Source organism: Arachis ipaensis, chromosome B07 (assembly GCF_000816755.2).
Source record: "Arachis ipaensis cultivar K30076 chromosome B07, Araip1.1, whole genome shotgun sequence".
Taxonomy (NCBI): Eukaryota; Viridiplantae; Streptophyta; class Magnoliopsida; order Fabales; family Fabaceae; genus Arachis; species Arachis ipaensis.
In genome coordinates this window covers 98,698,634-98,723,301 of record NC_029791.2, presented here as the reverse complement: position 1 = coordinate 98,723,301, position 24,668 = coordinate 98,698,634, and the positions used below count along the sequence as shown (strand labels likewise).

At 34.7% G+C, this 24,668-nt stretch overlaps 1 protein-coding gene and 1 long non-coding RNA gene across 2 annotated transcripts; one reads left to right on the top strand and one right to left on the bottom strand.

Annotated features, from left to right (window-relative positions):
• LOC107607494 (uncharacterized mitochondrial protein AtMg00240-like) lies at positions 3,963-4,454 on the top strand. Its single transcript, XM_016309444.1, has one exon. It carries the CDS (start codon positions 3,963-3,965, stop codon positions 4,452-4,454), a length of 492 nt encoding a protein of 163 aa, XP_016164930.1.
• Positions 4,859-22,535, bottom strand: LOC110264288. The gene is made up of 3 exons (XR_002350185.1): positions 22,524-22,535; positions 12,021-12,028; positions 4,859-4,990 (listed from the first exon to the last, which is right to left on the bottom strand). It is a non-coding gene; the product is annotated as an uncharacterized LOC110264288 (long non-coding RNA).

The window sequence follows — 24,668 nt, the reverse complement described above, 5'->3', positions numbered from 1 at the left end:
TATTATCACTCCAAAATCTACACTATGGATCATTGATTCTGGTGCAACAGATCATGTGACTTTTGACTTAAAAGATTTTGCAAGTTTTCAAAATATTGCTCTAATCAATGTGATATTGCCAAATGGGACCAAAACTGTTAGCACCATCATTGGCACAATCACATTCTCTAAAAATTTTTTCTCAAAAATGTTTTATACATTCCTTCTTTTGATTTTAAACTGATATCTGTGTCAAAGTTAACCTCAAACTTACATTGTCAACTATTAATCAATGATAAGTGTTGTGAGATACAAGATAGATCCACATCAAAGATGATTGACATTGCTGAGTGTATAGAAGGGTTATATACAATGAGTAGAGAACCAGAATTCTCTCACTTTTCCCCTTTTCCAACAAAGCAAGCTTCATTGGCGGCAACTACAACTACTACTCATCCCACCACACCTTCACACAGTGAGCACAACAACATTTGGCATCTTAGATTAGGACACATACCCATGCATAAATTGATTTTTCTGAAGAAGTATTATCCTTTTATAGATTGTATTGCTTCAAAACTTCCTTGTGATTCATGTCATTTTGCAAAACAAAAGAAATTATCTTTTAATCTTAGTACAACTAAAATAAAAGATTGTTTTGACTTAGTTCATATGGATATCTAGGGTTCTATTTCTGTCCCTTCCAATGAAGGACATAGGTACTGTGGTGGATGGCAAGAGCAGATTCACTTGAATTTTTTTTTATAAAAACCAAATCTGAAGCATCACAATTGGTTATTAATTTTGTGAATTTTGTCAGAATACAATTTGAAAAACAAGTTAAGTGTATAAGGACTAACAATGGGCCAGAGTTCACTCTAAAATCCTTTTTTGCATCAACTGGAATTTTACACCAAACTTCTTGTGTAGAAACACTGGAGCAAAACGGGATTGTAGAGAGAAAACACCAGCATATTTTAGGTGTTGCTAGAGCACTGCTATTTCAATCAGAAATTTCACATTGTTTTTGGCAATACGCAGTTGCTCACACCATTCACCTAATTAATAGGCTGCCCAACACTAACCTGGATAATGCTTGTCCTTACAAGCTTTTGTATGGTAACTTACCTGACCTTTCATATTTAAGAGTATTTGGTTCTCTTGAATATGCCTCCACATTAACAAATTCAAGAACAAAATTAGACCCAAGAGCCAGAAAAACAGCTTTTCTTGGTTTTAAATTAGGAACAAAGGGTTTTCGACTTATTGATTTAAAATCAAAGGAAATTTTCATTTTCAGAAATGTAACTTTTTATGTCCATTTTTACATTCCACTAGCACTGACATTTCTGTGGTACCCATTCGTACTCCACAATGCATTGATCTTTTTCAATATGATACACCATCCACACATCATTTACAATCACCCACACATACCACACTCACAGATTCAAATGAATATTTCTCAAGCTCAATGCACTCACCAATTTTCTCATACACCATTGCACCCATTACCACACCACACACTACTAATGCACCTGCATCACAACACTCTGACATCACACATGACAACATTACTAGAATGTCTGAAAGAGTCAAGAAACCGCCTGCTTATTTGAAGGACTATCATTGTATGACAACCCACACAGCTCACTCTAGTAACTTTGCCAATTCTAACTCTTTATATCCTATCTCACAACACTTGTCATATGATAAACTAACCCCAAAATATAAGTCACTTTCTCTAGCCATCACCTCAAATCAAGAACCTAGCACTTATGAGGAAGTGGCTGCACATGAATGTTGGAGAAAGGCAATACAAGATGAATTGACAGCTCTAGATCAGAACAGAACTTGGTGTCTCACTGAACTCCCAAAAGACAAGAAGGTTATAGGTTGCAAATGGGTTTTTCGGGTAAAATTCAATCCCGATGGCACCATAGAGAGGCACAAAGCGAGGCTAGTTGCAAAAGGATTCACTCAAGTAAAAGGTGTAGATTATGGTGATACTTAGTCCAGTTGTCAAAATGACTACCCTACGAGTAATGTTAGCATTAGCAACAGCGAAGAAATGGCATTTGAAACAGCTGGACGTCAACACTGCCTTCCTTCATGGAGATTTGGACAAGAAAGTTTATATGAAGATACCACCCGGTTTGGCTGTCACAACCAGGTTTGGTTTGTAAATTGAAAAAATCTCTATATGGGCTTAAGCAAGCAAGCAGGCAATGGAACATTAAGCTCACTCAAACTCTTGTGGATGCTGGTTATAAGCAGTTTTTTATGATCATTCACTCTTCATCAAGAAACAATCTGAAAGCTTCACTGCCATTCTTGTATATGTTGATGACTTGGTTTTAATCGGGAATGACATTGGTGAAATCAATTCCCTCAAGCAAAATTTGGATGACAAATTCAAAATAAAGGATCTTGGTGATCTTAAATACTTCTTGGGAATGGAAGTAGCACGCTCTAACTCTGGAATTCACATTTATCAACAGAAGTACACTGATAAACCCATATTTTATGATGTATTTTGTGCTCAATTTAAGTGATTTATTCAATCCTTCACCCACTTATTCATGTAATTTGCATGGTTTTACTTTTCCTTCCTTATTGAGTGATATATGTGAAAAACATGTTTCCTATGCTTTAGAAATATTAAAATTAATCATCCTTTATTACCATTCGATGCCGTGATTTGTGTGTTGAGTGCTTTCAGGCTTTATAGGGCAGAAATGACTAAAAGGATGGAAAAAAAACATACAAAAATAGAAGGAAAGCACAAAAATGGAGTTTTGAAGAAAAGGGCAGCGACGCGAAAGCATGGACGAAGCGGCCACGTGCCTAGTACGAAAAGGCAGCGACACGAACGCGTGACTGACGCGGATGTGTGCCTTGAGCAGAACGCAAATGACGCGTACTCGTAAGCGAAGCGAACGCGTGATAAGGAAAACCCCCAGATGACGCAACCGCGTGAACCACGCGAACGCGTGACAGACGCCACGTACCAGAAACTACAGAAAATGCCCCCAGCGACTTCTGAAGCCCTTTTGGCCCAGATCCAATACCAGAAAACACAGATTAGAGGTTATAAAGTGGGGGAATGCATCCATTCATAGAGAGTCGATCATCATTCACTTTTCATAATTTAGATGTAGTTTTTAGAGAGAGAGGTTCTCTCCTCTCTCTTAGGTTTTAGGATTAGGATTCCTCTTAAAGGAATTAGGATTTCTTATTATTTCAACTTTATTATTTCAACTTCCTCTCAAGTTCAATATTCTTTTTACTTTATGTTTCTCTTTTACTTTCAGATACTTTAATGCTTTTATTTAATTACTTATGTTGCCAAATTGGCTTATGAACCATTCATGTTAGGATTTTCTTTATTTGATACAAATTGAGGTATTTCAGATTTATGATTCTTATTTAGCTTTTTTATATTCTTGGCTTTAATTGATTAACTAGAGGTTCTTGAGTTATCAAACTTATCGTGATTGTTAATTAATTTCTCTAATTGAATTGAATCCCACTAACTCTAGTCTTTCCTTAGAAGTTGGCTAGGACTTGGGGATCTAACTAATTAGTTCACTTGACTTTCCCTTGCTTTCGTAAAGGTTAACTAAGTGGTATTAAACTCAATTCTCATAAGAGTAACTAGGATAGAACTTTCGAATTTTCATACCTTGCCAAGAGTTTTATTAGATATTAATTTATTAATCCCTACAACTTATTTTCCTTATTCAAACCTTTCAAAATCCAAAAATACTATTTTTCATAACTAATAATAAGAACACCTCCCTGAAATTCCTTGAGAAGACGACCCGAGGTTTGAATACTTCGGTTTATAAATTTTATTGGGTTTGTTACTTGTGACAACCAAAACGTTTGTAAGAAAGGATGATTGCTTGGTTTAGAAACTATACTTGCAACGGGAATTTATTCTGAATTCTAAACCGTCAAGCATCCGTTCTTCATACACCATGGACCTTCTCAGGGATTTTGGTTATCTAGATTGCAAGCCTCTCTCTACCCCATTTGATTATAGTCAGAAACTCTCAAAGGAATCAGGTACCATTTTAATAGACAACACTGTTTATAGACAGCTCATTGGTCGACTCCTTTACCTCACAAACACTAGACCCGATATCTTTTATGATGTGGGACGTTTGAGCCAATTTTTGGACTGTGCAACCACTTCTCACCTACAGGCTGCTTTTCGCATCCTCCGATATTTAAAAGGCCGACCTGCAACTGGTCTCTTCTTCTCCTCTACTTCTAATATGCATCTCACTGGATTTGCCGACGCTGACTGGACTACCTGTGCCGATACTCGTCGCTCTATTTCCGGTTATTGCTTCATGCTTGGGAACTCTCTCATTAGCTGGAAGAGTAAGAAGCAAACCATAGTTGCCAAGTCCTCTGCAGAAGCTGAATATAAGTCTCTTGCTGTTGCCACTTGTGAAGCTAGTTAGTTATCTTTCTTAATGGATTTTATTGGTTTGCCGCTTCAAAAGTATATCACTCTATTCTGTGACAACCAGTCAGTCATTCACATTGCCAATAATCTCATCTTTCATGAAAGAACTAAACACATTGAAGTGGACTGCCACATTGTTCGTGAAAAGTATTTGTCTGGTCTCATTCATCTTATGCCAGTTCGTTCCAAGGATCAACTTGCTGATTTTCTTACCAAAGCTCTGCCACCGGGTCCTTTTCTTGCTAATGTTTCCAAGCTAGGATTGCTAGATTTACACAATTCTAGCTTGCGGGAGAGTGTTACCTAAATTATTTCTTTATCAATAATAGGCTTACCATTGTAATTATTTTTTTAGTTAGAGTACATAGTATATAAGGTGTAATAACTCATCAAATATTTTCTAAGGGGATTTTTCATTCTCTTCAAAAATGAGAAGAACTTATTTCTCTCCCTCTCTTAATCCCTTCTGGTTCATCAAACCATCAACATCACAGTGTGAACAGCTTAGGGCATGAGATTTTCTTCAATGTTCTTCCTTCGTTGAGATTATGATATTTTGGTATCTTAGGGTTTACAAATTCCTATTATAAGAGACATGAAGAAGGTTTAGAAAGAGGGTTTTATTTTAATCTCATAGAACAAAAATCACAAACTATAATCAATAAACTCAAATGCAAAGACTTCAGCAATTCACTCTCATCATTCACTCTCTACTAGGGCTTTGTTATATTCGAAGTAACTTATGAGAATGGAAAGAATGAAGAGACATTATAACTTGTAAAGTTTTTTCTTTTCATTCTAATTTGACAAATTCAAACATTTAACACTTATTTTTTACTGTGTCATCAAAAGGGCCACGTCACATAATGTACAAAGCCATCATGGCAAAGAAGGTGCCACTTGGCAGCCACTACTGTCGAAAATGTTACTCAGGTGAAGGAAGGATAGAAATGACCAACGGAGCTTGATATTGATGTGTACACATGACTTACTAAAAAATTAGAGTATACATTTGTCCACCATGTGAAAATTTATGTGTACTTTTGTCCATTCTTCAAAAGATTAGGATTTTTCTTTAAAAATGACTATAGCGACACTTTCACATAACTGGGTCAATTTAATTTCTTGGTGAAAATGTATTTTGTAATTTTTAAAAAAAAAATTTATGGCAGTGTCATGCATATGATGAAGAAATAAATAAGTATTTAGGCCAACAAAGTTACCAAAAAAAGGTCGATGGGCATTTAAGGTTGATTTTAGTTTTGGGCCTTCAAGAAGATATGCTATTGAAAAATAATTTGATCTCCACCAGAAAACTTCAGGAATAAGTACTTTTTGGATGCCATTAAGTTGGAAGAAAGAATTTTTTTTAATGAAAAATTTTTTTAGTGTGTTTGGCCAAAGTTTAATAGTAAAAATAAAAATACTAAAAAAATAAAAAAATATATTTTTTTAGAAGTTATAATTTATATTTTTTATTAAAAAATATTTTTAATATAATAAATTAAAAATTACTTTTATATTATTATACCCAAGCATAATTGTTAGATAAAAGGATATTTTTATATGAAATATCTAAACGTAAAATTATTTTTACTTTTTTTAAAGATCTTCTAAAAAAATTACTTTTAAAAAGATATTTTTGTAGAAGCTCATCCAATCAAGTCTTAAGAAAACAACAACAACAACAACAACAAAGTCTTGTCCCACTATGTGGGGTTGGCTACATGAATCAAATGAAGCCATTGAGCTCTATCATATATCATATCTACAAAGAGACTGTTTACATATAGATCTTGTTTGACCACCTCATGGATGGTCTTCTTAGCTCTTCCTCTGCTTTTAACCCCTTGTCCATCTTCCATCTCATCCACCCTCCTGACTGGGTGTTCTGTTAGTCTTCTTCTCACAGGTCCAAACCACCTGAAACGCGATTCTACCCTCTTTTCCACAATGGGTGCTACTCCAACACTCTCCCTTATATCTTCGTTCCTTATTTTATCCAATCACGTATGACCACTTATCCATCACAACATCTTCATCTCTGCCACACTTAGCTTATGTTCGTGCTCTCCTTTGGCTGTCCAACACTCCGTACCATAAAGCATAGCCGGTCTTATAGCAGTGCGATAGAATTTACCTTTAAGTTTTAAAGGCACTTTTTTGTCACATATAAAACCAGATGCACTCCGCCATTTTGACCAACCTGCTTGAATCCTATATTTACATCCTGTTCAATCTTTCCATTATCCTGTATGATGCACCCAAGATACTTAAAACTTTTAACTTTTTGTAGGATGTTTTCTCCAATCTTCACATCTATATTATAGTTTTCCTTCTCAGACCGAACCTATATTCCATATATTTTGTCTTGCTATGGCTTCTGCACAGACAATATAATTTGAGAGCTTCTCTCCATAAGTCCAACTTCTTATTTAGGTCTTCCTTTGACTCTCCTATAAGGACGATATCATCGGCAAAAAGCATGCACCATGGCACAGGCTCTTGGATGTGCTCTATGAGTACTTCCAAGACTAATGTGAAAAGGTATGGACTTAAGGTTGATCCTTGGTGTAATCCTATACCAATAGAAAATTCCTCTGTCACACCACCTTGAGTCTTCACACTAGTTGTGGCCCCATCATACATGTCTTTAATTGCACAAATATATGCGATCCTTACTCTCTTCTTTTCTAAAACCTTCCATAAGACCTCCCTTGGCACCTTATCATATGCTTTTTTCCAAATCAATAAACACCATATGTAGATCCCTTTTATTACTGCGATACCTCTCCATCATCCTTCTTAACAGGTATATCGCTTCGGTAGTGGATCTGCCTAGCTTAAATCCAAAATGGTTCTTTATTACTTGTGTCTCTTTTCTCAACCTCCGTTCTATCACTCTTTCCCATAACTTCATAGTATGACTCATAAGCTTAATCCCTCTATAGTTTCCGCAACTTTGTATATCTCCCTTATTCTTGTAAATAGGTACCAAGGTGCTCTTTCTCCACTCCTCAGGCATCTTCTTTAACCTTAAAATCTCATTAAAAAGCATGGTTAACCAATTGATGCCTTTTCCTCCAAAGCCTTTCCAAACCTCAATCGGGATATTATCAAGTCCTACTACCCTGCCATTTTTCATCTACTTTAAAGCCTCTTTTACCTCGAAGTCTCAAATCCTTCGATAGTAGTCAAAGTTTTGATCTTCTTCCCTTGTGCATAACCGATCAAGGCTCGGAAGAGTCTTATGTCCTTCATTAAATAACTCGTAGAAGTAGCTCTTCCACCTTTCATTAATCTTCTCCTCTTGAGCCAACATCTCTCCATCCTTATCCTTTATGCACTTAACCTGATCCACATCTCTCGTTCTTCTTTCACAAGTCTTTGCGATTCTATAAATACCTTTTTCTCCTTCTTTCGTTCCCAAAGACTGGTAGAGACCCTCATATGCTCTTGTTCTTGCTTCACTTAGAGCCACTTTTGTCTCTTTTTTAGCCGCCTTATATTTTTCTCAATTATCTGTATTACGGCACAAAGATCACTCTTTAAAGCACTCCTTTTTTATCTTTATCTTTTCTTGTACACTTGCATTCCACCACCAAGGCTCTTTATCTCTTGGTCCTATCCCTTTAGATTCACCAAAACTTTCTTTTACTGTTCTTCCAGTAACTTCTGCCATCTCTCTCCACATCTCTTCTGTGCTTCCATTCCCATTCCACTTTGTCTCTTCTCCTACCCATCTTAGGAAGCTTCTTTGTTCCTCACCTTTCATCTACCATCACCTCATCCTTGGGTTATTCGTATGATGTCTTTTTCTCGATTTTTGCTCAATGCAAAAATCCATGATGAGCATCCTATGTTGTGTTGTTAAACTCTCTCCCGGAATAATTTTACAATTAATGCAAAATTTTCGGTCGACTCTCCTTAACAAGAAGAACACGATTTGAGAGCTTCTCATGCCACTCTTATAGGTTATAAGATGTTCATCTCTTTTTTTAAAACATGTATTTGCGATGAGAAGGTCAAAGGTTGATGAAAAGTCCAAAATAGTTTTACCCTCGGCATTGATCATCCCAAAACCATAGCCTCCGTGAATACTTCCACACCCAGTCACTTCTCTTTCAACATGACCATTTAAATCTCCTCCTAAGAAAATCTTATATCCCGAAGGTATGTCTTGGACCAAACTCTCTATATCTTCCCAAAACCTTATCTTGTGTTGTTCGTTCGAATCCACTTGCGGTGCATAGGCGCTAATCACATGAAAAGCACCTTCCTCCACCACAAGTTTGATAGAGATGATCCGATCTCCCACCCTCATGACATCCACTATGTCCTTCTTCCACTGCTTATCCACAATAATACCAATCCCATTCCTATTTTCTATATATACTAAAGTTTGAATCCGGAAGTATCCAACTCCCTAGCCTTTGCACCAACCCATTTTGTTTCTTGTAGGCACATAATGTTAATCTTCTTCCTTGTCATGGTGTCCACCACCTCCATGAATTTTCCTGTTAGAGTGCCTATGTTTCATGTCCCAAATCTCAATTTTCTGTCGCTCCGACCTTTACCTTTTACTTTGTGAACTAGCTTATTTACCGTCGTCCATTCACGAAAATGCGGGAAATCTTACTCATTTAACACTACATCCGGGCACTGATGCAGTGGCGCTTGCTCATTTGACATTGTACTCGAGCCATACAGCGCGTTGCTTCCGGGTAACGACCTAACTTTAGTGCAATAATGTCTTTGATTCATGTCATGAAGATTCAACTAAGTTTTTTTAGGTTGGTTGTCGAAGACCTAACACAATCCTCCTCCTTTATCCGGACTTGGGATCGACTATGTACTGCAAGTATAACACAAGCGGAGTTCCAAACAAGTCTTAAGAAAATGAAGAAAAAAAAAAGAGAGAAAGTGAGAAATTTAATATGTTCAAAAATGTTAAATTGTTAAAATCGCCCCCGATTTTACATTGACAAAAATAATTGACATTTTCGATAACGACAAAAATTTTTTCAAAATATTTTAAAATGCGACAAAAATAACAAAAAATTTTATAAGTGGTACACAACTTTGGTATTTGATAAACTGCTTATGTTCTTGATACAAAATTTTGTAGGAATGTTTGGATAACTATTTAGAAAGTATATACAAAGAACCAAACGAAAATTTAATCTCCAGAATACTTGTTATCATTTAATAGTATTGAAAAAAATCTACTTAGTATAAAATCACCAAATTTTTACGATAAAAATATCTCATTTTTTAATAATATTTGTAAAAGGTACATCAAAATCTAATTTTTAAAGCACTTTTTGATAATATATTTAATATTATGTATTTTTGTCATGTTTTAAAATATTTTAAAAACATTTTTGTCATAAATAAAAGTGAGGAATATTTTTGTCAACATTTCAAAAAATGGAGATGGTTTTAATAGTTTATCCTGTCCAAAAATAAAAAGAACTGAACTTCATGATACATTGGATACTTGTGCTATGTGTTATTGTCAAATAGCAATGATGTAATTAAAATAGAAACTCATAATAGACATAGTTTACCTCATAATTATCATTTAAAACTTATTGAAGTAAAATATTTCAAGATTTACACTTAGGTTATTGGTTGGGAGCGATAAAGACACAATGATTCATGTTCTAAGAGTGTTGTAAAATTGGTTATAAATGCGATGTATTATGAAAACTGAATTCTAGTGTGTTGTTAGTAATTTTTTATGATTCATAACAGGACAAAACTTCGCATAACAGGCCAACCGTGAGTTTTATTAAATTGATTTTTCAAATATGTTATTATGAGATTATAGTGCCTAACTTAAAGAATAATTAATATGTTAAAAAAAACTTTGAAATGTGATTTCCCCTTCTACTTCTAGTATAACAGGAGTCTAACAGAAATTGCTATCTTGGGACACGCTTCGGTCTAAGGTCTTGACACTGCTTTTCTTTGGGTGCGGATGAATTTCTCTTTCATCACCATAGAATTATCCTATATAAAATTTGAAAGATTTGTAAAGATACGATGAGTTGTATTCTTTTTTCTTGTATATAATCTGTAATAACAATCATTGATATAATGAGAAATACACAATATACATTTTCTTAATCAATTTTTGTCTCTGCCCAGAAAGTTGATATGGTAGCAGAGCTTAGTAAGCTCTGGTAATACCCATATATGACCATAATTTCTAATCCAAATAATTAGTCCTTTCCTTCTTATCTACAATGAAGGAATCCACTGTCAATCTCTCCTAAAATTCTAGCAGTCATTTATATATACACTATAGTGAGAGTTGGTGCACGAAATTGACTCCATAACTTTCGCAGAGATAGACCGGCAAGTGTACCAGGTCATTCAAGTAATACCTTAAGTGAGTGAGGGTCGATTCCACGGAGATTATTGGTTTGAACAAGCAATGGCTATCTTAAAGATCTTAGTCAGGTGGATAGAAAATTCACGAAAAACGCATAAAAATAGAATAAAACAGAATTACTTAATTGGTCTGGAATCAATGATGGGAGAACGGTTTAGACTTTGGAGATGCTTCCTCCTTCTGGATCAACTTTTCTCAATGTCTACTCCAACTTCTAATTGATTCATTCCATGAAAGGCTGTAAGTGACTAACGCCAGGTCAGTGGTCATTAATCTCCTCTACTTCAGATCAAATGCCGGGTCAGCGGTCATCCAATCTGAACGAGGGTGAAGCTCTAGCAGTCCATTCCCTTGGTGATCCTACTCAAAGTGCCACATACAAGGTCGGATCTACCGGATCAGAGAACGCTACTCCAATGATTCTAGCCTATACCACAAAGGGCCAAAGGCCCTAATCGTCCTGTACTTCAGCTGAACTGATGTCTCGAGAAGTCCCCAACGAAGTCGTGGGTCAGCCATCTAAGAGATGTATAATCAAGCTTGTGGTTCAATACTATCCCGTCAAGGACTCAAAAGAACCCATGCAGAATAGGGATGACGGTCAGGTACTCAAGTTACACTCCCAATTCATTAGGATGAAGAGCGAAGATACATCTTAGAATAGAGTCAAGTATAGATTGAAGTAGAACAATGATATTATTAATCCATAAGAATCCGCAGAGCTCCTAACCTTAACCTAGGAGGTTAGTGACTCATAGCTTACAAAAATAGTAAAGTATTCGAATGGGGGAGGAAGAAGATCTTAAACATGGGTGATCTTCTCCTATATATACTAATCTAATAACTAAGAATTACAGAAATATGATAAACTAGACTTAGAGGTGCGAAAATCTACTTTTTGGGCCCACTTGGTGAGTGTTTAGGCTAAGCTTAGGGTGTCTCCACGAGCTAGTACTCCTTAGGGGCATTAAATGCTGGCTTGGGACTCCCTTTTGGGCGTTTGACGTCAGCTTCTCCCTTTTGGGCGTCCAACGCTAGGAATAGGGTTGGTGGCTGGCGTTGAACGCCAGTTTTGGACCTTTATTTCTAGAGAAAAGTATGACTATTATATATTTCTGAAAAGCCCTGAATGTTAGATTTCCATAGCCGTTGAGAGCGCACCATTTGGACTTATATAACTCCAGAAATGCTCCTTTGAGTCTACGGAGGTCAGAATCTGACAGCATCTGCAGTTCTTTCTCTGTCTCTGCATCAGACTTTGCCAAAACTCCTTAATTTCAGCCAGAAAATACCTGAAATCATTATATAACACACAAACTCAAAGTAGAATCTAAAAATATCAATTTTTCACTAAAACATATGAAAATAGAATAAAACTTAAATAAAACATAACAAAAACTATATGAAAATAATGCCAAAAAGCGTATAAGATATCCACTCATTAAGAGTCCTACCTTTGTCCTAGTAACACATGTTCTCACTAGGAATAATTATCATTTTTGGAGTCGTTCATTCTCCATGGCTATAATTTCTAACAATAAATATGACTTCCTCACAAACACTATTACATCTCCTTCCCTTAATGATCCTCTTTTCTAAACTTGGGAGATACAAAAATTTGGACCTCTCATGATTTTTTCATTCTCTTTTTTAATCCATAACTCAGAGTGTCATATGCCTAACAACTGCTTCATCTATCTTTGTTAATATTTGAAAACGGTTCTCACAATCCGATCTCTCATGCATTGTAGAATTACAAGAGGAGATGTATGCTTTGAAACAAGGCATTTTTTCTGTTACAGAATTTTATATTTCTCTAAAAACTTTGTGAGAGCATTTGGATAATTTATGCCCTCTTTTTGTTTGTGCTTGTCCAACTAAGAGATACCAAAATCAAGACTTTATCACCCACTTTCTAAAGGGACTCGATGAAAGATTTGCTGTCGTCTGCTGTCAACACTTGTTGCTCGACCCTTTTCCTTCAATAAACAAATTTTTTGCTCTAGTTATTAAACATGAACGATAGTTGCAACTCACCTTAGCAATCCTTGATGACCAGCATATTTTGATCGCACCATGAAGACTTGATGCTCTTCCTATTAACGGGGCCATGCTGCTCCTTCTTTCAATACTGGACACATGGCAGTTTTGTCAAGTGGTGCACCTATTGTGCTCATGCGGGCCACACGGTAGATGTTTGCTATGGCAAACACAGTTATCCACAGGACGACCCAAGATACCCAAGCTGCCTCCGCTTCCATGATCACGTCCCCTCTTCTACCAACAGCGCAATCACATCATTTGCACTTTTTTAACCTTCACATACCCTAGTGTAAAAAGAAATGGCTGCACAAGGGTATTCATCATAAGCTCTTATGGGCTTGACTCCACAACAGCATAACACCTTTTTATGTTTTTGAAAATGGACTGAAACACATGCTTTAGAAAATGGTGGATACTACAATGAAGATGGTATAATTGTCTTTATGTGAATATATTTTTTTTTTACCCTTAGATGATAGATTGTATGGTTAGATTTTGATATTTATAGAAGTGTTATTTTTGTTTAAAGTGTGACTAAATAAATAAACCACACTTTTAACCAAAGCATCTTCATAAGAAAATATTTTTGCCATCTTCATTATAGTATCCACCTTAGAAAATAAGGATGAAAAGGCCAATAGTTCTTCTCAAATTGGACTATTTCCAAGTCCAATTTGGATACTCATTTCTTTTGTTCCACTCATACTTTTTCAATCTTAAATAAAATTTCTTTACATTTAATTTTTAATGATGTTTGAATTATTGATTCGAGTGCAACTAATCATATTATTTCAAACTTTTTTTTATTTCTTACTCTAAAATTAAACTCGTGATTGTTCGTATGCCTAATTGGTCTCAAGTTGTTGCACATTATAAGGGCATTGACAAATTTTTTCATCTTTAATTTTATTTATATCTTATATTTGCCTCAATTTTATTTTAATTTGATTTCGATTTCTATTTCTAAGCTTACTTTCACACTCTTTTGTTAATGCACTTTTTCTCAATTTTCATGTACTTTACATGAATCTAAGAGCTTGAGGGTGATTGGTTTGGGTTGGCTAACAGCAAGGTTGAACATCCTAGACAAAGTCTTTCACAACAATAAACTGTTATCAAAAGACTCAATAAATTATATACACCTTATCTTCATCTTTCCCTCAACTTTGTGACATTTCATATTATAACACATTTTTAGACAAAGACTCAATATTTTGCATAAGCAATATCTTTTTATTTTCTTAAATCATGAGGAGGCTTGTGATGTATGTCATTTTTTAAAGTAAAAAAAACTTTCATTCTCTAGCTATTTAAATAAAGCTAATGCCATTTTTAATTATTTCATTTAAATATATAAGATTTTTTTCATCAAAATTCAATTCATAATAGTAAATATTTCTTAACCATTATTAATGATTTTAGTCTTTTCACTTAGGTTATTATTTTATTAAAATAAAAAAGTGAAGTCTCACAATATATTAAGAATTTTATTACTTTAGTCTGAAGCTTAATTTAATTCTAAAGTTAAAATCATTCCTTCAAATAATGGAGCTGAATTTTTCATCAATATTTTAAAGAGAATTATTCATCAACATAATTATGTTAAAATTTTCCAACAACAAAATAGGAGAGTCCAATACAAACATCAACATATTTTAATTGTTATTTGTACCTTATGTTTTAATAAAATATTTCTCACTTTTTTAGCCTTATGCCATTCATCATGCTATTTATTTCATAAATAAAGTTCCATCTTCGTTCTTAATTTTAAAACTCCTTTGAAAAACTTTATTTACAAATTTGATTAATTATTATGACATTAAAATTTTTGGTTGTTTATGTTATGTTTTTACTCTCATAATTTATCATTCTAAAATTTGATTTTAGAGTACAAAATGTCATTTTCTTTTGTTATTAATATGATTTTAAAGGGTATATTATTTATATTTTAGAAGAAAAAAAATCATGGTATCTAGAAATATAATATTTTATGAACAATATTTTTTTGGCAAAAAAAAATTCCATCTTACCTTCTCCAAACCCAAATAATTTGTCCACACACTGCAAGTCCACAACTAATAAACAATCGTGCTACACAACATGAACTTTCTATTCTTATTGGACCTCCACCCCTTGCTGACCCACCTGAAACCTCCCCATCACCCAATTTATCTCTCATTCAACCAACCCCTTTTAACTCGACAATCCCATGTCCCTGTGTTACCATGGACCATCCTTATCTCTTCTTTGATCTCCTCTTCAACGCCTTTCACCGGCATTGCGTCACCTACTGCCTCCTCGCCTCTTTACTCACACCAGCCTTCACTACCTTCTCATTCTTCTGGCCAAGATACACCACCTACCTCCCTTATTCCTTTTACTGTTGAGATCTCTCACATCTCTCATCCTTGCTAGAGCCAACGCACCACCAAGCCTCCTATCCACTTTCAAAGATTATATCTACAAGTCTTCTCTTTCCTCACCAACCTTTACCTCATTGTGTTGGAATTCATTTTCTTCCGTTATCTCTTTCTTCTTTCTCATAATCACACAACTTTCGTCTCATTCCTTTAATTTTAGCATGAACCAAAATCATTTTAGAAGCTAATCAGGTTTTTCATTAGCGTTGTTCCATGAAGAAGAGCTTGCTGCTTTAAATTTGAACAAAATCTAACCTACGGTGGAATATTAATAAACCCCAATTTTATGGTTTATCTTGTATTGAATTTAAGAAATTTTATCAATTTATCTTACATTTATTCAATGAAATAGCATTCTTTTGTAATTCTCTCTAAATTATGTTTAAGAGTGAAAAACATGCTTTTTAGACCTTTAAATTGCTAAATTTAATTCACTTTAATTTTATTCGATACCTTAATATATTTGTTGAGTGATTTCAGCCTTATAAAGCAAAGATTGGACGGAAGAAATGAAGAGAAAAGCATGCAAAGTGGAGAATTCATGAAGAAATGAACATTTGGAGGATTCATGGCCACGTTCACGCGTCACCCACGCGTAGGGGTGGCAACACTACCCGAACCCGCGAGTACCCACCCCGCCCTACGTATATGCGTGACGCTAGTCACGTGACCTCGTTAAAGTGAATATGCTGGGGCGATTTCTGAACCATTCGAGACCAAATCCAACTCATTTATGAGGTTATTTGATATAGAAATCAAGAAGGATCAAGGGAGAGCAATTAGTGTAGTGTAGGAAACATGCCTTAGGTTAGTTCTAGAGAGAGAAGCTCCCTCTTCTCTCTAGAAATTAGGGTTCTTAGTTTAATTTTCTTTTAGATTTAGGTTTAATTACTTGTTTTGATTTAGTTTCATTTACTTTTCCTTGTTGATTTGCTTCAATCTTCTTAGCTCTCTTGATAATTTCTCTTTTATGCCTCTTTTTAGTTTATGAACACTTTTATTAATTTTCATTTCCTTCAATGCAATTTTATGTTTTCATGTTATTGTTGTTTATTTGAGTTGTTATTATTAATTTCTTACATTTGGTAGTAGTAGATTTTATATTTCTTGCAATTTAATATGATTTTCCTTTTATGCCTTCCAAGTGTTTGACAAAATACTTGGTTGGACTTTAAAGTAGATTTTGTGCATTCTTGACTTGAAAAGAGAAAGTTGGTGATCTTGAGTCATTAATACCCAACTTATGTTAGCAATCTAGAGTGATTAGTTAGTCTTGTGTCCATTAACATTACTTATGGATTGGGATTAACTAGTCCTATTTGACTTTCTCTCAATGTGAAGATAACATTATACCTTCTTCCAATGTTGGAGATAACTTAATAGAATTAGCTCTTGACAACTATTATATGATAATTAATGACTAGAATAAAAAGCCTTAATTCTCAATCCTTGCCATGAATGCCTCTTTTTAGTAATTGATTTCCTTAGTTATTTTCTTTATTTTATTGTCATTTAAATTTTCGCTTCTTTATCAACTCAACCTGTGAAACTCAACCAATAATTGAGCACTCGATTGTAATTCTTAGGTAGAACGATTCGGGAATAATACTCTCGGTTATTTTTATTAGGTTAAACTTGTGACAACAAAAAATTAAACTTTAATTGAGAATTGTTTGTTAGTTTTGACCAAGGTTGTCAAACTCGCGAGTCTAGGTAAACTCGTGGAGCTGATCTAGACTCGACTCGTAGACTCGTACGAGTTTACCTGTTATACATTTTTAAAAATATATATATATATCATGTATAATATATATATTTACTCAGATATAGACATTCAAACCTAACAATTTCAACATCAAAACACATAATAAATTAACCTAATACTAAAATTACAAGTTACAACAAGTACTTTGGATCACACATTTAAATCCTTCACAAGTATTTATCTAGTTCAACATAAAACACACAATTACACAATCAAAGGTTCATAAGACATAACCAAAACACAAAAGAAAACAACAAAGCAACAATTAAATTTCTAATAAACTCTAAAACTCAAATCCTCCAATATCTTCATCTTCCATGGCATCAACATCATCATCTTCACCATCTTCATCAGAAACATCATTTCTTTCAACCTCAGGTTCAACACGACCAACAAAATCTTCATCATCATTCACATGTTCATCTTCTTCCTCTATTAAATTTTGTTATGGATCCCCCAATAAACTCATTCTCACCTCCCTCACCCATGTTGAATTCATTACTATTCATATCTGGAATAGCAAATTCATTACTATTTGGATCATCATTAGTATTGTCATTCGTTGGCAAGTGAGAATGCTCAACACTTTCAGCAATATTTTCATTAACATCCTCAGTTATCCACTCATCATCAGAATGCACTGCATCAAATTCAAGTTCTGGAGTTTTTCTAATTTGCTTGTCCTTTAACTTTAAATTATACATCACATACACTAAATCATTCATTTTCTTTTGATGCAACCGATTTCTTCTCTTTGTATGAACCTACAAACATATAGTGCCAATAGTTAATAAAAATACAAAAATTAAAATTAAAATAAATAATGAATAGTTCTAAGGAAGTAAGGAATAAGGAATTACCATTTCAAATGCACTCCAATTACGCTCACAACCAGATGAACTACAAGTTAAGCTTAGAACTCAGATAGCAAACTTCTTTAGTTCTGGACAACTATCTCCATAGAAGTCCCACCACTCAGCAGGTAGCATGGTCTTCCTACTACTCTTTGCAGTTTCATTACCAAAGAGGCCTCTAGCATAATGAAAGTCAGGAAGCTGTAGACCAACCTTTTTCCTTTCTTCCTGGTTAGGAACCAGTTTTTTCAAGCAACTATATAGACCAATCTTAATGTCAGCATCATCAACCATGAAATTTGGTTCATAGTGATAATGAGGATTAAGATAATACGCAGTTGCATGCAATGGTCTATGCAATTGACTTTCCCACCTTCCATCAATAATTTCCCATATAGGTTCGTAACTAAAAATAACAATGCAAATGAATAAAAATAAGAAAATTAAATAAATAACTGAATATAAAAAGAAAACATGGTAACATGATACATTGATAATCAAATATTAAAGCTTTCAATTAGTCAAGACTCAAGATTACCTCTTTTTAACACAACCGAAGTTAGTCCTGATTGTTTCTTTGGCGTTTTTCATGCCTTCAAAGATGAAACCCATGGCTGGTTTTTCATCTGAATCAACCAAGCGAAGGACTGTAATGAGAGGAGCAGCAGCCTTGAGGCATATGACAATATTCTTCCATAGCCTACTATCCAAGGCCATGTTTTGGACTCTTATTCCTTCAGGCATTGATGCAACCTTAGTTGTCTTCCAATCAGCAGAAGTAAACATAGTCATCAACGGTCCTTTATTATCATGAAGACAAGTGAGAGTCAGTGGCAAATCTTGTGGCACCTGGCCGAACCAAGTCCTTTCCCTTTGTAAAATTTCTCAACATGCTAATGAGCATACTCCGAGAGTAGATAAAAGTGGTGATTTTTCTTCCCTTTTTTATGGTTGTTTCATGCACCTTTAGCTTCTTTTCAAAATCCTCCAATATCAAATCTATGCAGTGTGCAGCACATGGTGTCCAATACAAACTTTTTCTAGTCTCCATCATTCTTTCTCCAGCAGCCTTATAATTAGCAGCATTATTTGTAACAATTTGGACTACATTCTCTTCACCAACAAATTCTACGGCATCTTCTAGCATTTTGACAACTTTATCCGTTGTTTTCGAGATGTCAGAAGTGTCCAATGAATAAAGAAAAACTGTTCCTTTAGGGCTGTTCACCAAGAAATTACAAATACTACGCCTTTTTTTATCAGTCCATCCATCCGACATGATTGAACAACCAGTTCTCTTCCACTCTGCTTTAAATTCAGTAAGCATTTCATCAACATTGTTCACTGCTTTCTTTAATTGGGTTTCTCTTAACTCATGGTAAGAAGGGGGTTTGTAGCCAATTCCATATCTCCCAACCATCTCACAAAACTTTAAAAATTCAGGATTCTTAATAACATTGAAAGGAATAGCACTTGTATAGAAAAATATGGCACATTGTTGATCACATTGTTCCTTTAGATCCTTCTTCATCATTTGATTTATTGTTGATTGAACTTGAGCCCCTTTTCCTTTTGTAACAAAGTTGCGAATATCTTTCCCCTTTTGTTGAGAATTGTCCTTCTCCTTTTCTGTTTGTTCAGGATAATCCTCATCATCACCGAATCTTCTCTTCTTCAATGATGCTTCTTTAGCCTCCACACAGACTTTCAACATCACAGCCTTCACTTCTTCAGGTACTGAAGCACAAGGCTCTGAATCCTCTTTAGTACCGGCAAGATGATGCTTGAATCTATAAATCCCTCTGCTTATAGTCTTTGAGCAATAATTACACTTCACTTTTTTACCATTGCCTTGAACATCAATCCCATGTTTCCATCCTATATCACTTCTATTTCCAGTTGCATTTTTTCTCCTAGAAACAGTAGGTGTAGGTCTAGGAATACTAGGAAGCGAAGACCCTGTCCCTGAACCAACATTCTCAGACATTTTGTATTTTTATCCCTAAAAATCAACAACCCAAACAACAAATTCAGATTCAGATTATCCACTAACTAAATTTAGATTCAGATTATCCACTAACTAAATTCATAACTAACACTAGTTTCAGCTACACTTACAACAATAATGTTTAAAAGATGAAAAATTTTCAGCATCATAAGACTTAATCAATAATCATCACTCCAAATGCAGTACAGCAAGCAATACTTTTGTGATTCGGAATAATATACCACCCAGTTATGAGTTAACCCAAAAGTCCATTCTCATTGTCATATGAACCCCCTTTGAGGTCATCAATATGATCAAGCACAAACAAATTAAAACAATGGCAACCAGAGTCAACCACCAATACTCCAATACTCACTTTATCACACAACAGATACATTTTCATTTAAACTAACAATTCAGACTTCAGACTTTCAATTAAACTAACACAGTAAGTCAGTAACACTAACTAACAATTCAGACTTGAGAGTTTCAATTCACTAATTCAGACTTCAGAATTTCAATAAACTAAAGACTAAACATAACTACATAACAGAAGCAGAAAACAAAAGAAAAAAAAATATATAGCAGAAGCACTATCCACACATTTTAACCATGATTGAAGCATGAAGCATGAAGTACATATTACAGAAGCAAGCAAGCAGCATCAGTTTTTTTTCACACATTAATTTATTTTCAACAGATCAAACGCAGATCAGGGCCTTAATAAATTTGCAGAATTGAATAATTGCAACCAAAATTGTTAGCATTTGAATTAGTTTAACAAAATTACCTTGGAGATGGATAGACTTTATCACTTGAAGCAGATTGGCAGTGCTTCAGTGAAGAAAAACAGAACAAGGCCGACGAGGGCAGAACAGGGGAGGGGAGGCAAATGGCGTGGTGGACTGGTGGTGGGCTCTGGCGCTATGCGACTCTGCATGGTAGTCCTTCACTGGGCTCTGCGACGCTGCGTGGGTGAGCGGTGGGGGACGAGGGATGAGGCGAGGGGAGGTGAGAAGGCGAGGGGTCCGTCTGGACTCTGGCGTCTGGCCTCTGCGTGGCGGCATAGACAACGCCGCCGTTAGATGGTGGAGGGTGTGACGAGTGAGGCTGGCCGTGAGGGTTTGGTTGAGGGAGTCACTAGGGTTTCGAACTTTAGTTCACTCCTTCATTAGTGGGTGTGGGTTTAGGTTGCGGGTTTGGGTTAGCCGCTTCTGTAAGGCTTTTTTTTTCTGGGCCAAAACGACGCCGTTTTGGCGAAAATGGACAACGAAATTAAACTCGCTGACTCGCTAGCAAACTCGTGAGTTTGCACGATTTTATCCGAGTCTAGCCGAGTCAACCCGAGTCTACCCAGAAACGAGTTTATGTCCGAGTCAACTCGATTCCACTACCTAAACTCGTAAACTCGTACGAGTTTACGAGTTAACTCGCGAGTTTGACAACCATGGTTTTGACTATATTTGCAATGGAATTATTTGTGTGAAATTCCTAACCGACGATAATCCTCACATCAAATATCTCCCCAAAGATAAAACATATTGGTTGTAAATGGATCTATAAAATCAAGTGCCACTCGAATGGTTCAATTGAATCGTACAAAGTCTGTGTGGTGGTGAAGGGGACTAGATAGAAGGGGTGAATTCTTGGAATTTTCTCCCAAATAGTCAAGCCAGTAACCATTAGAATAGTTTTAGCATTAGCCTCAATCAAAAAATGACTAATCTATCAGTTAGATGTCAACAATATTTTTTATATGGTGATTTAATAGAGACTGTTTACATGGATCTTCTCCCTTATCTCATTATAACCCGTACAAATCGATACTGCTATCATCTTAAATTCTTATATGAATTGAGATAATCTAGTAGGATATGGTATGAATAGATTTTTATTCTTCTTCTTTCATGTGGGTATTAGTAGATTATTTTTTACTGTCTTTTAATTAAAATTTTGGATAATGAAATCGCTATTTTGTTGGTGTATGTTGATGATATTGGAATTATTCAAAATTCTATTTCTAAAATAGCAACTATATAAAGAACTTTAGATGCCCATTTTAAAATTAAGAATCTTGGTACTTTGAGATATTTTCTAAAAACTGAAGAAGCTCACTCAACTTAAGGCATCTCTCTAAGATTTTTAGGAGTCAAATCTGCCACTGTGGATAGCACCACCAATCTTTATTAGGATTTTAGTTCTCTTGTGTCTGATCCTTTTGTTTATCGTTACTTGATTGGATGCCTTATTTACCTCATCAGCATCCAACCTAATATCACTTGTGCCACTCAACACCTCAGTCAATTCATAACATTTGCCACTTAGTTACTATACAAGGTAGCCATTCAAGTTCTTAGGTATTTGCAAAATAGTCTAGGAAGTGATCTAATTTTTTCCAAAAATTTTGCTCTTCAAATATATAGCTTCAGTGGCTCCAATTGAGTAGGATGTCTAGATATTCGTCGTTCTTTGACCAATTACCGTTTCTTCTTGGGGAACTCATTGATTTCTTAAAAGTCCAAGAAGCATACAATTGTTGCTCGCTCCTCCACTAAAACAGAAATTGTACACTTGCCAATATCACTTGTGAGCTACTTTGGATTCTGAACTTGTTAAGGTTCCTAAGGATAGGGGTGTTCATGGATCGGATCGTATCCACAGATCTGCGGTAAATATCCGCATCCGATCCAAAAATTGCGAATACGATCTGATCCGCAAATTGATCGGATTGGATCGGATCGGATCCGCACCTTTTGCGGATAGGATCCGCACCCTTTGCGGATCGGATCGCGGATATCTGCTCTACATCCGCGTATCCGATCCGCGGATCCGCAGATTCGCACTATAATAATTAAAAAATAAATAAATAAATATATGTTTGGTATTATATTTACTTGCTTGTATGTTTTAGTTAGTAATTATTATTCATATATTGTATTATTTTATTTTTGTTATTTAGAGAGAGTTTGATTAAAAATATTTTAGGAATAAATAAGTTTAAAAGTATGAAAGAAATATTTTTATCGAATTCTTTTACATAGAAATATGATTAAAAAGAGAAGGTTTAATTATACGGATATATCCGATATCCGATCCGATCCGCAAATGTGCGGATCGGATCCGATCGGATTCGGCACTAAAAAGTGCGGATATCATATCCGATCCGATCTGATGGAAATTGTGCGGATCGGATCGAATTTTCGGCCATATCCGATCCGATCCGATCTGCGGACACCCCTACCTAAGGATGTATGTGGTTCAAGTATTATTTTGTTATAAAAATTTTATTTCCATGGCAATCATATATACCCAAGAAAAATGTGAGAATTGAAATGATGGTATTTTAATTCCCTGAAATCAAATTTGCTTGAGAATAATTTTTCAAACTTTAAACCAAACATGAACATATGATATTTTCATTTTAAAATTCTTAAAAATTATTTATAATTTCCTCAACCACACACGCCCTAAATATCTCTTATGCTTATCCATCTGTCTTATTTTTTTATTAGAGTGCTCTTCGTATTATTACAAATCTTATTTTTTTACAAACACACTAAAATTGATTGCCATTTTGTCTACCAAAAAAAAATTCAAATTGGATAATAAAATTGCTCTCTGCTCCTTCTACAACAAATGACGGACATCTTCACTAAATCTCCTACCAACCAATTTTTTCATCCCAATTTATCCAAGTTAGAGCATATGGACCAGTCACCATCTTTGTCCCAAGACAAGCAATATTTAGATCATACAAAAGTTCAAAAGGAATAATCAATTTTCTCTTTTTTTTTTTTTTTTTTCACTTATTCTTCACGCTTTTCTTACTTTCTTTTAGAGGTGCTAACTCACCACACAAATATCATTCCGTTAATATTATGAACCTTTTATAAGTTTTGATAGATTTGAAAAGATATGATGAGATGTACATTTTTTTTTCTTGAATATAGTCTATAATTACAATCATTGATCAATTAAAAAATACAAAATATATATTTTCTTAACCAATTTCTGTTTATATCCAAAATGTTGATAGAAGTTTCAATTTATAATGTTTTCCTTTTACCCATAAAAACCGTCAAAAGCAAAAAAGAACCTATTAAAAGAAAAACCAAATCGTAGAATAGGGAATTAGACATTTATTGAAAATATGGTTGCAATCTATGATGCACAGACACTGACACGGATACGGAATACGACACGACACGGGACACGGCGATACGCGAATTTTAAAATTTTATATGACACGGAGACACGCATATATATAAAATATAAAGTATTTTTTAGATAAATTGTAATGATATTTTGATATTTTATTGATATTAAAATATAAATAAAATTTTTAATTATTTTTTAATGTCTTATTTTAATTATATCAAGTATTTAAAATATTTTTTGTTTTAATAAATAATAATATATACTATATTTAAATTTATTTTAAGAATATATGTTAAGAATAAGACTGGACACGCAGACACGTGATGATATTTAGGTGTGTCTAGGCGTGTCCGGAGAAGAATTTTTTATTTTTTATTAAGACACAGTTGGACATAGCAAACATGCGTGTCGGACGAGTGTCGGTGAATGTCGTGTCCGAAATGTGTTTGACACGCGGACACGATAACCCAGCGAAGTATCCGTGCTTCATAGGTTGCAACATATTGTAGCTTAACAAAATTAGTGTGTATCATAGTGCATGTGAAATGTTTAACTATAGCAAGTGATCATAACTTCTATAAT

Bases quoted from the DNA above. Each gene is read 5' to 3' on its own strand.
- LOC107607494 (XM_016309444.1), top strand. From the start codon at position 3,963: ATGGACCTTCTCAGGGATTTTGGTTATCTAGATTGCAAGCCTCTCTCT.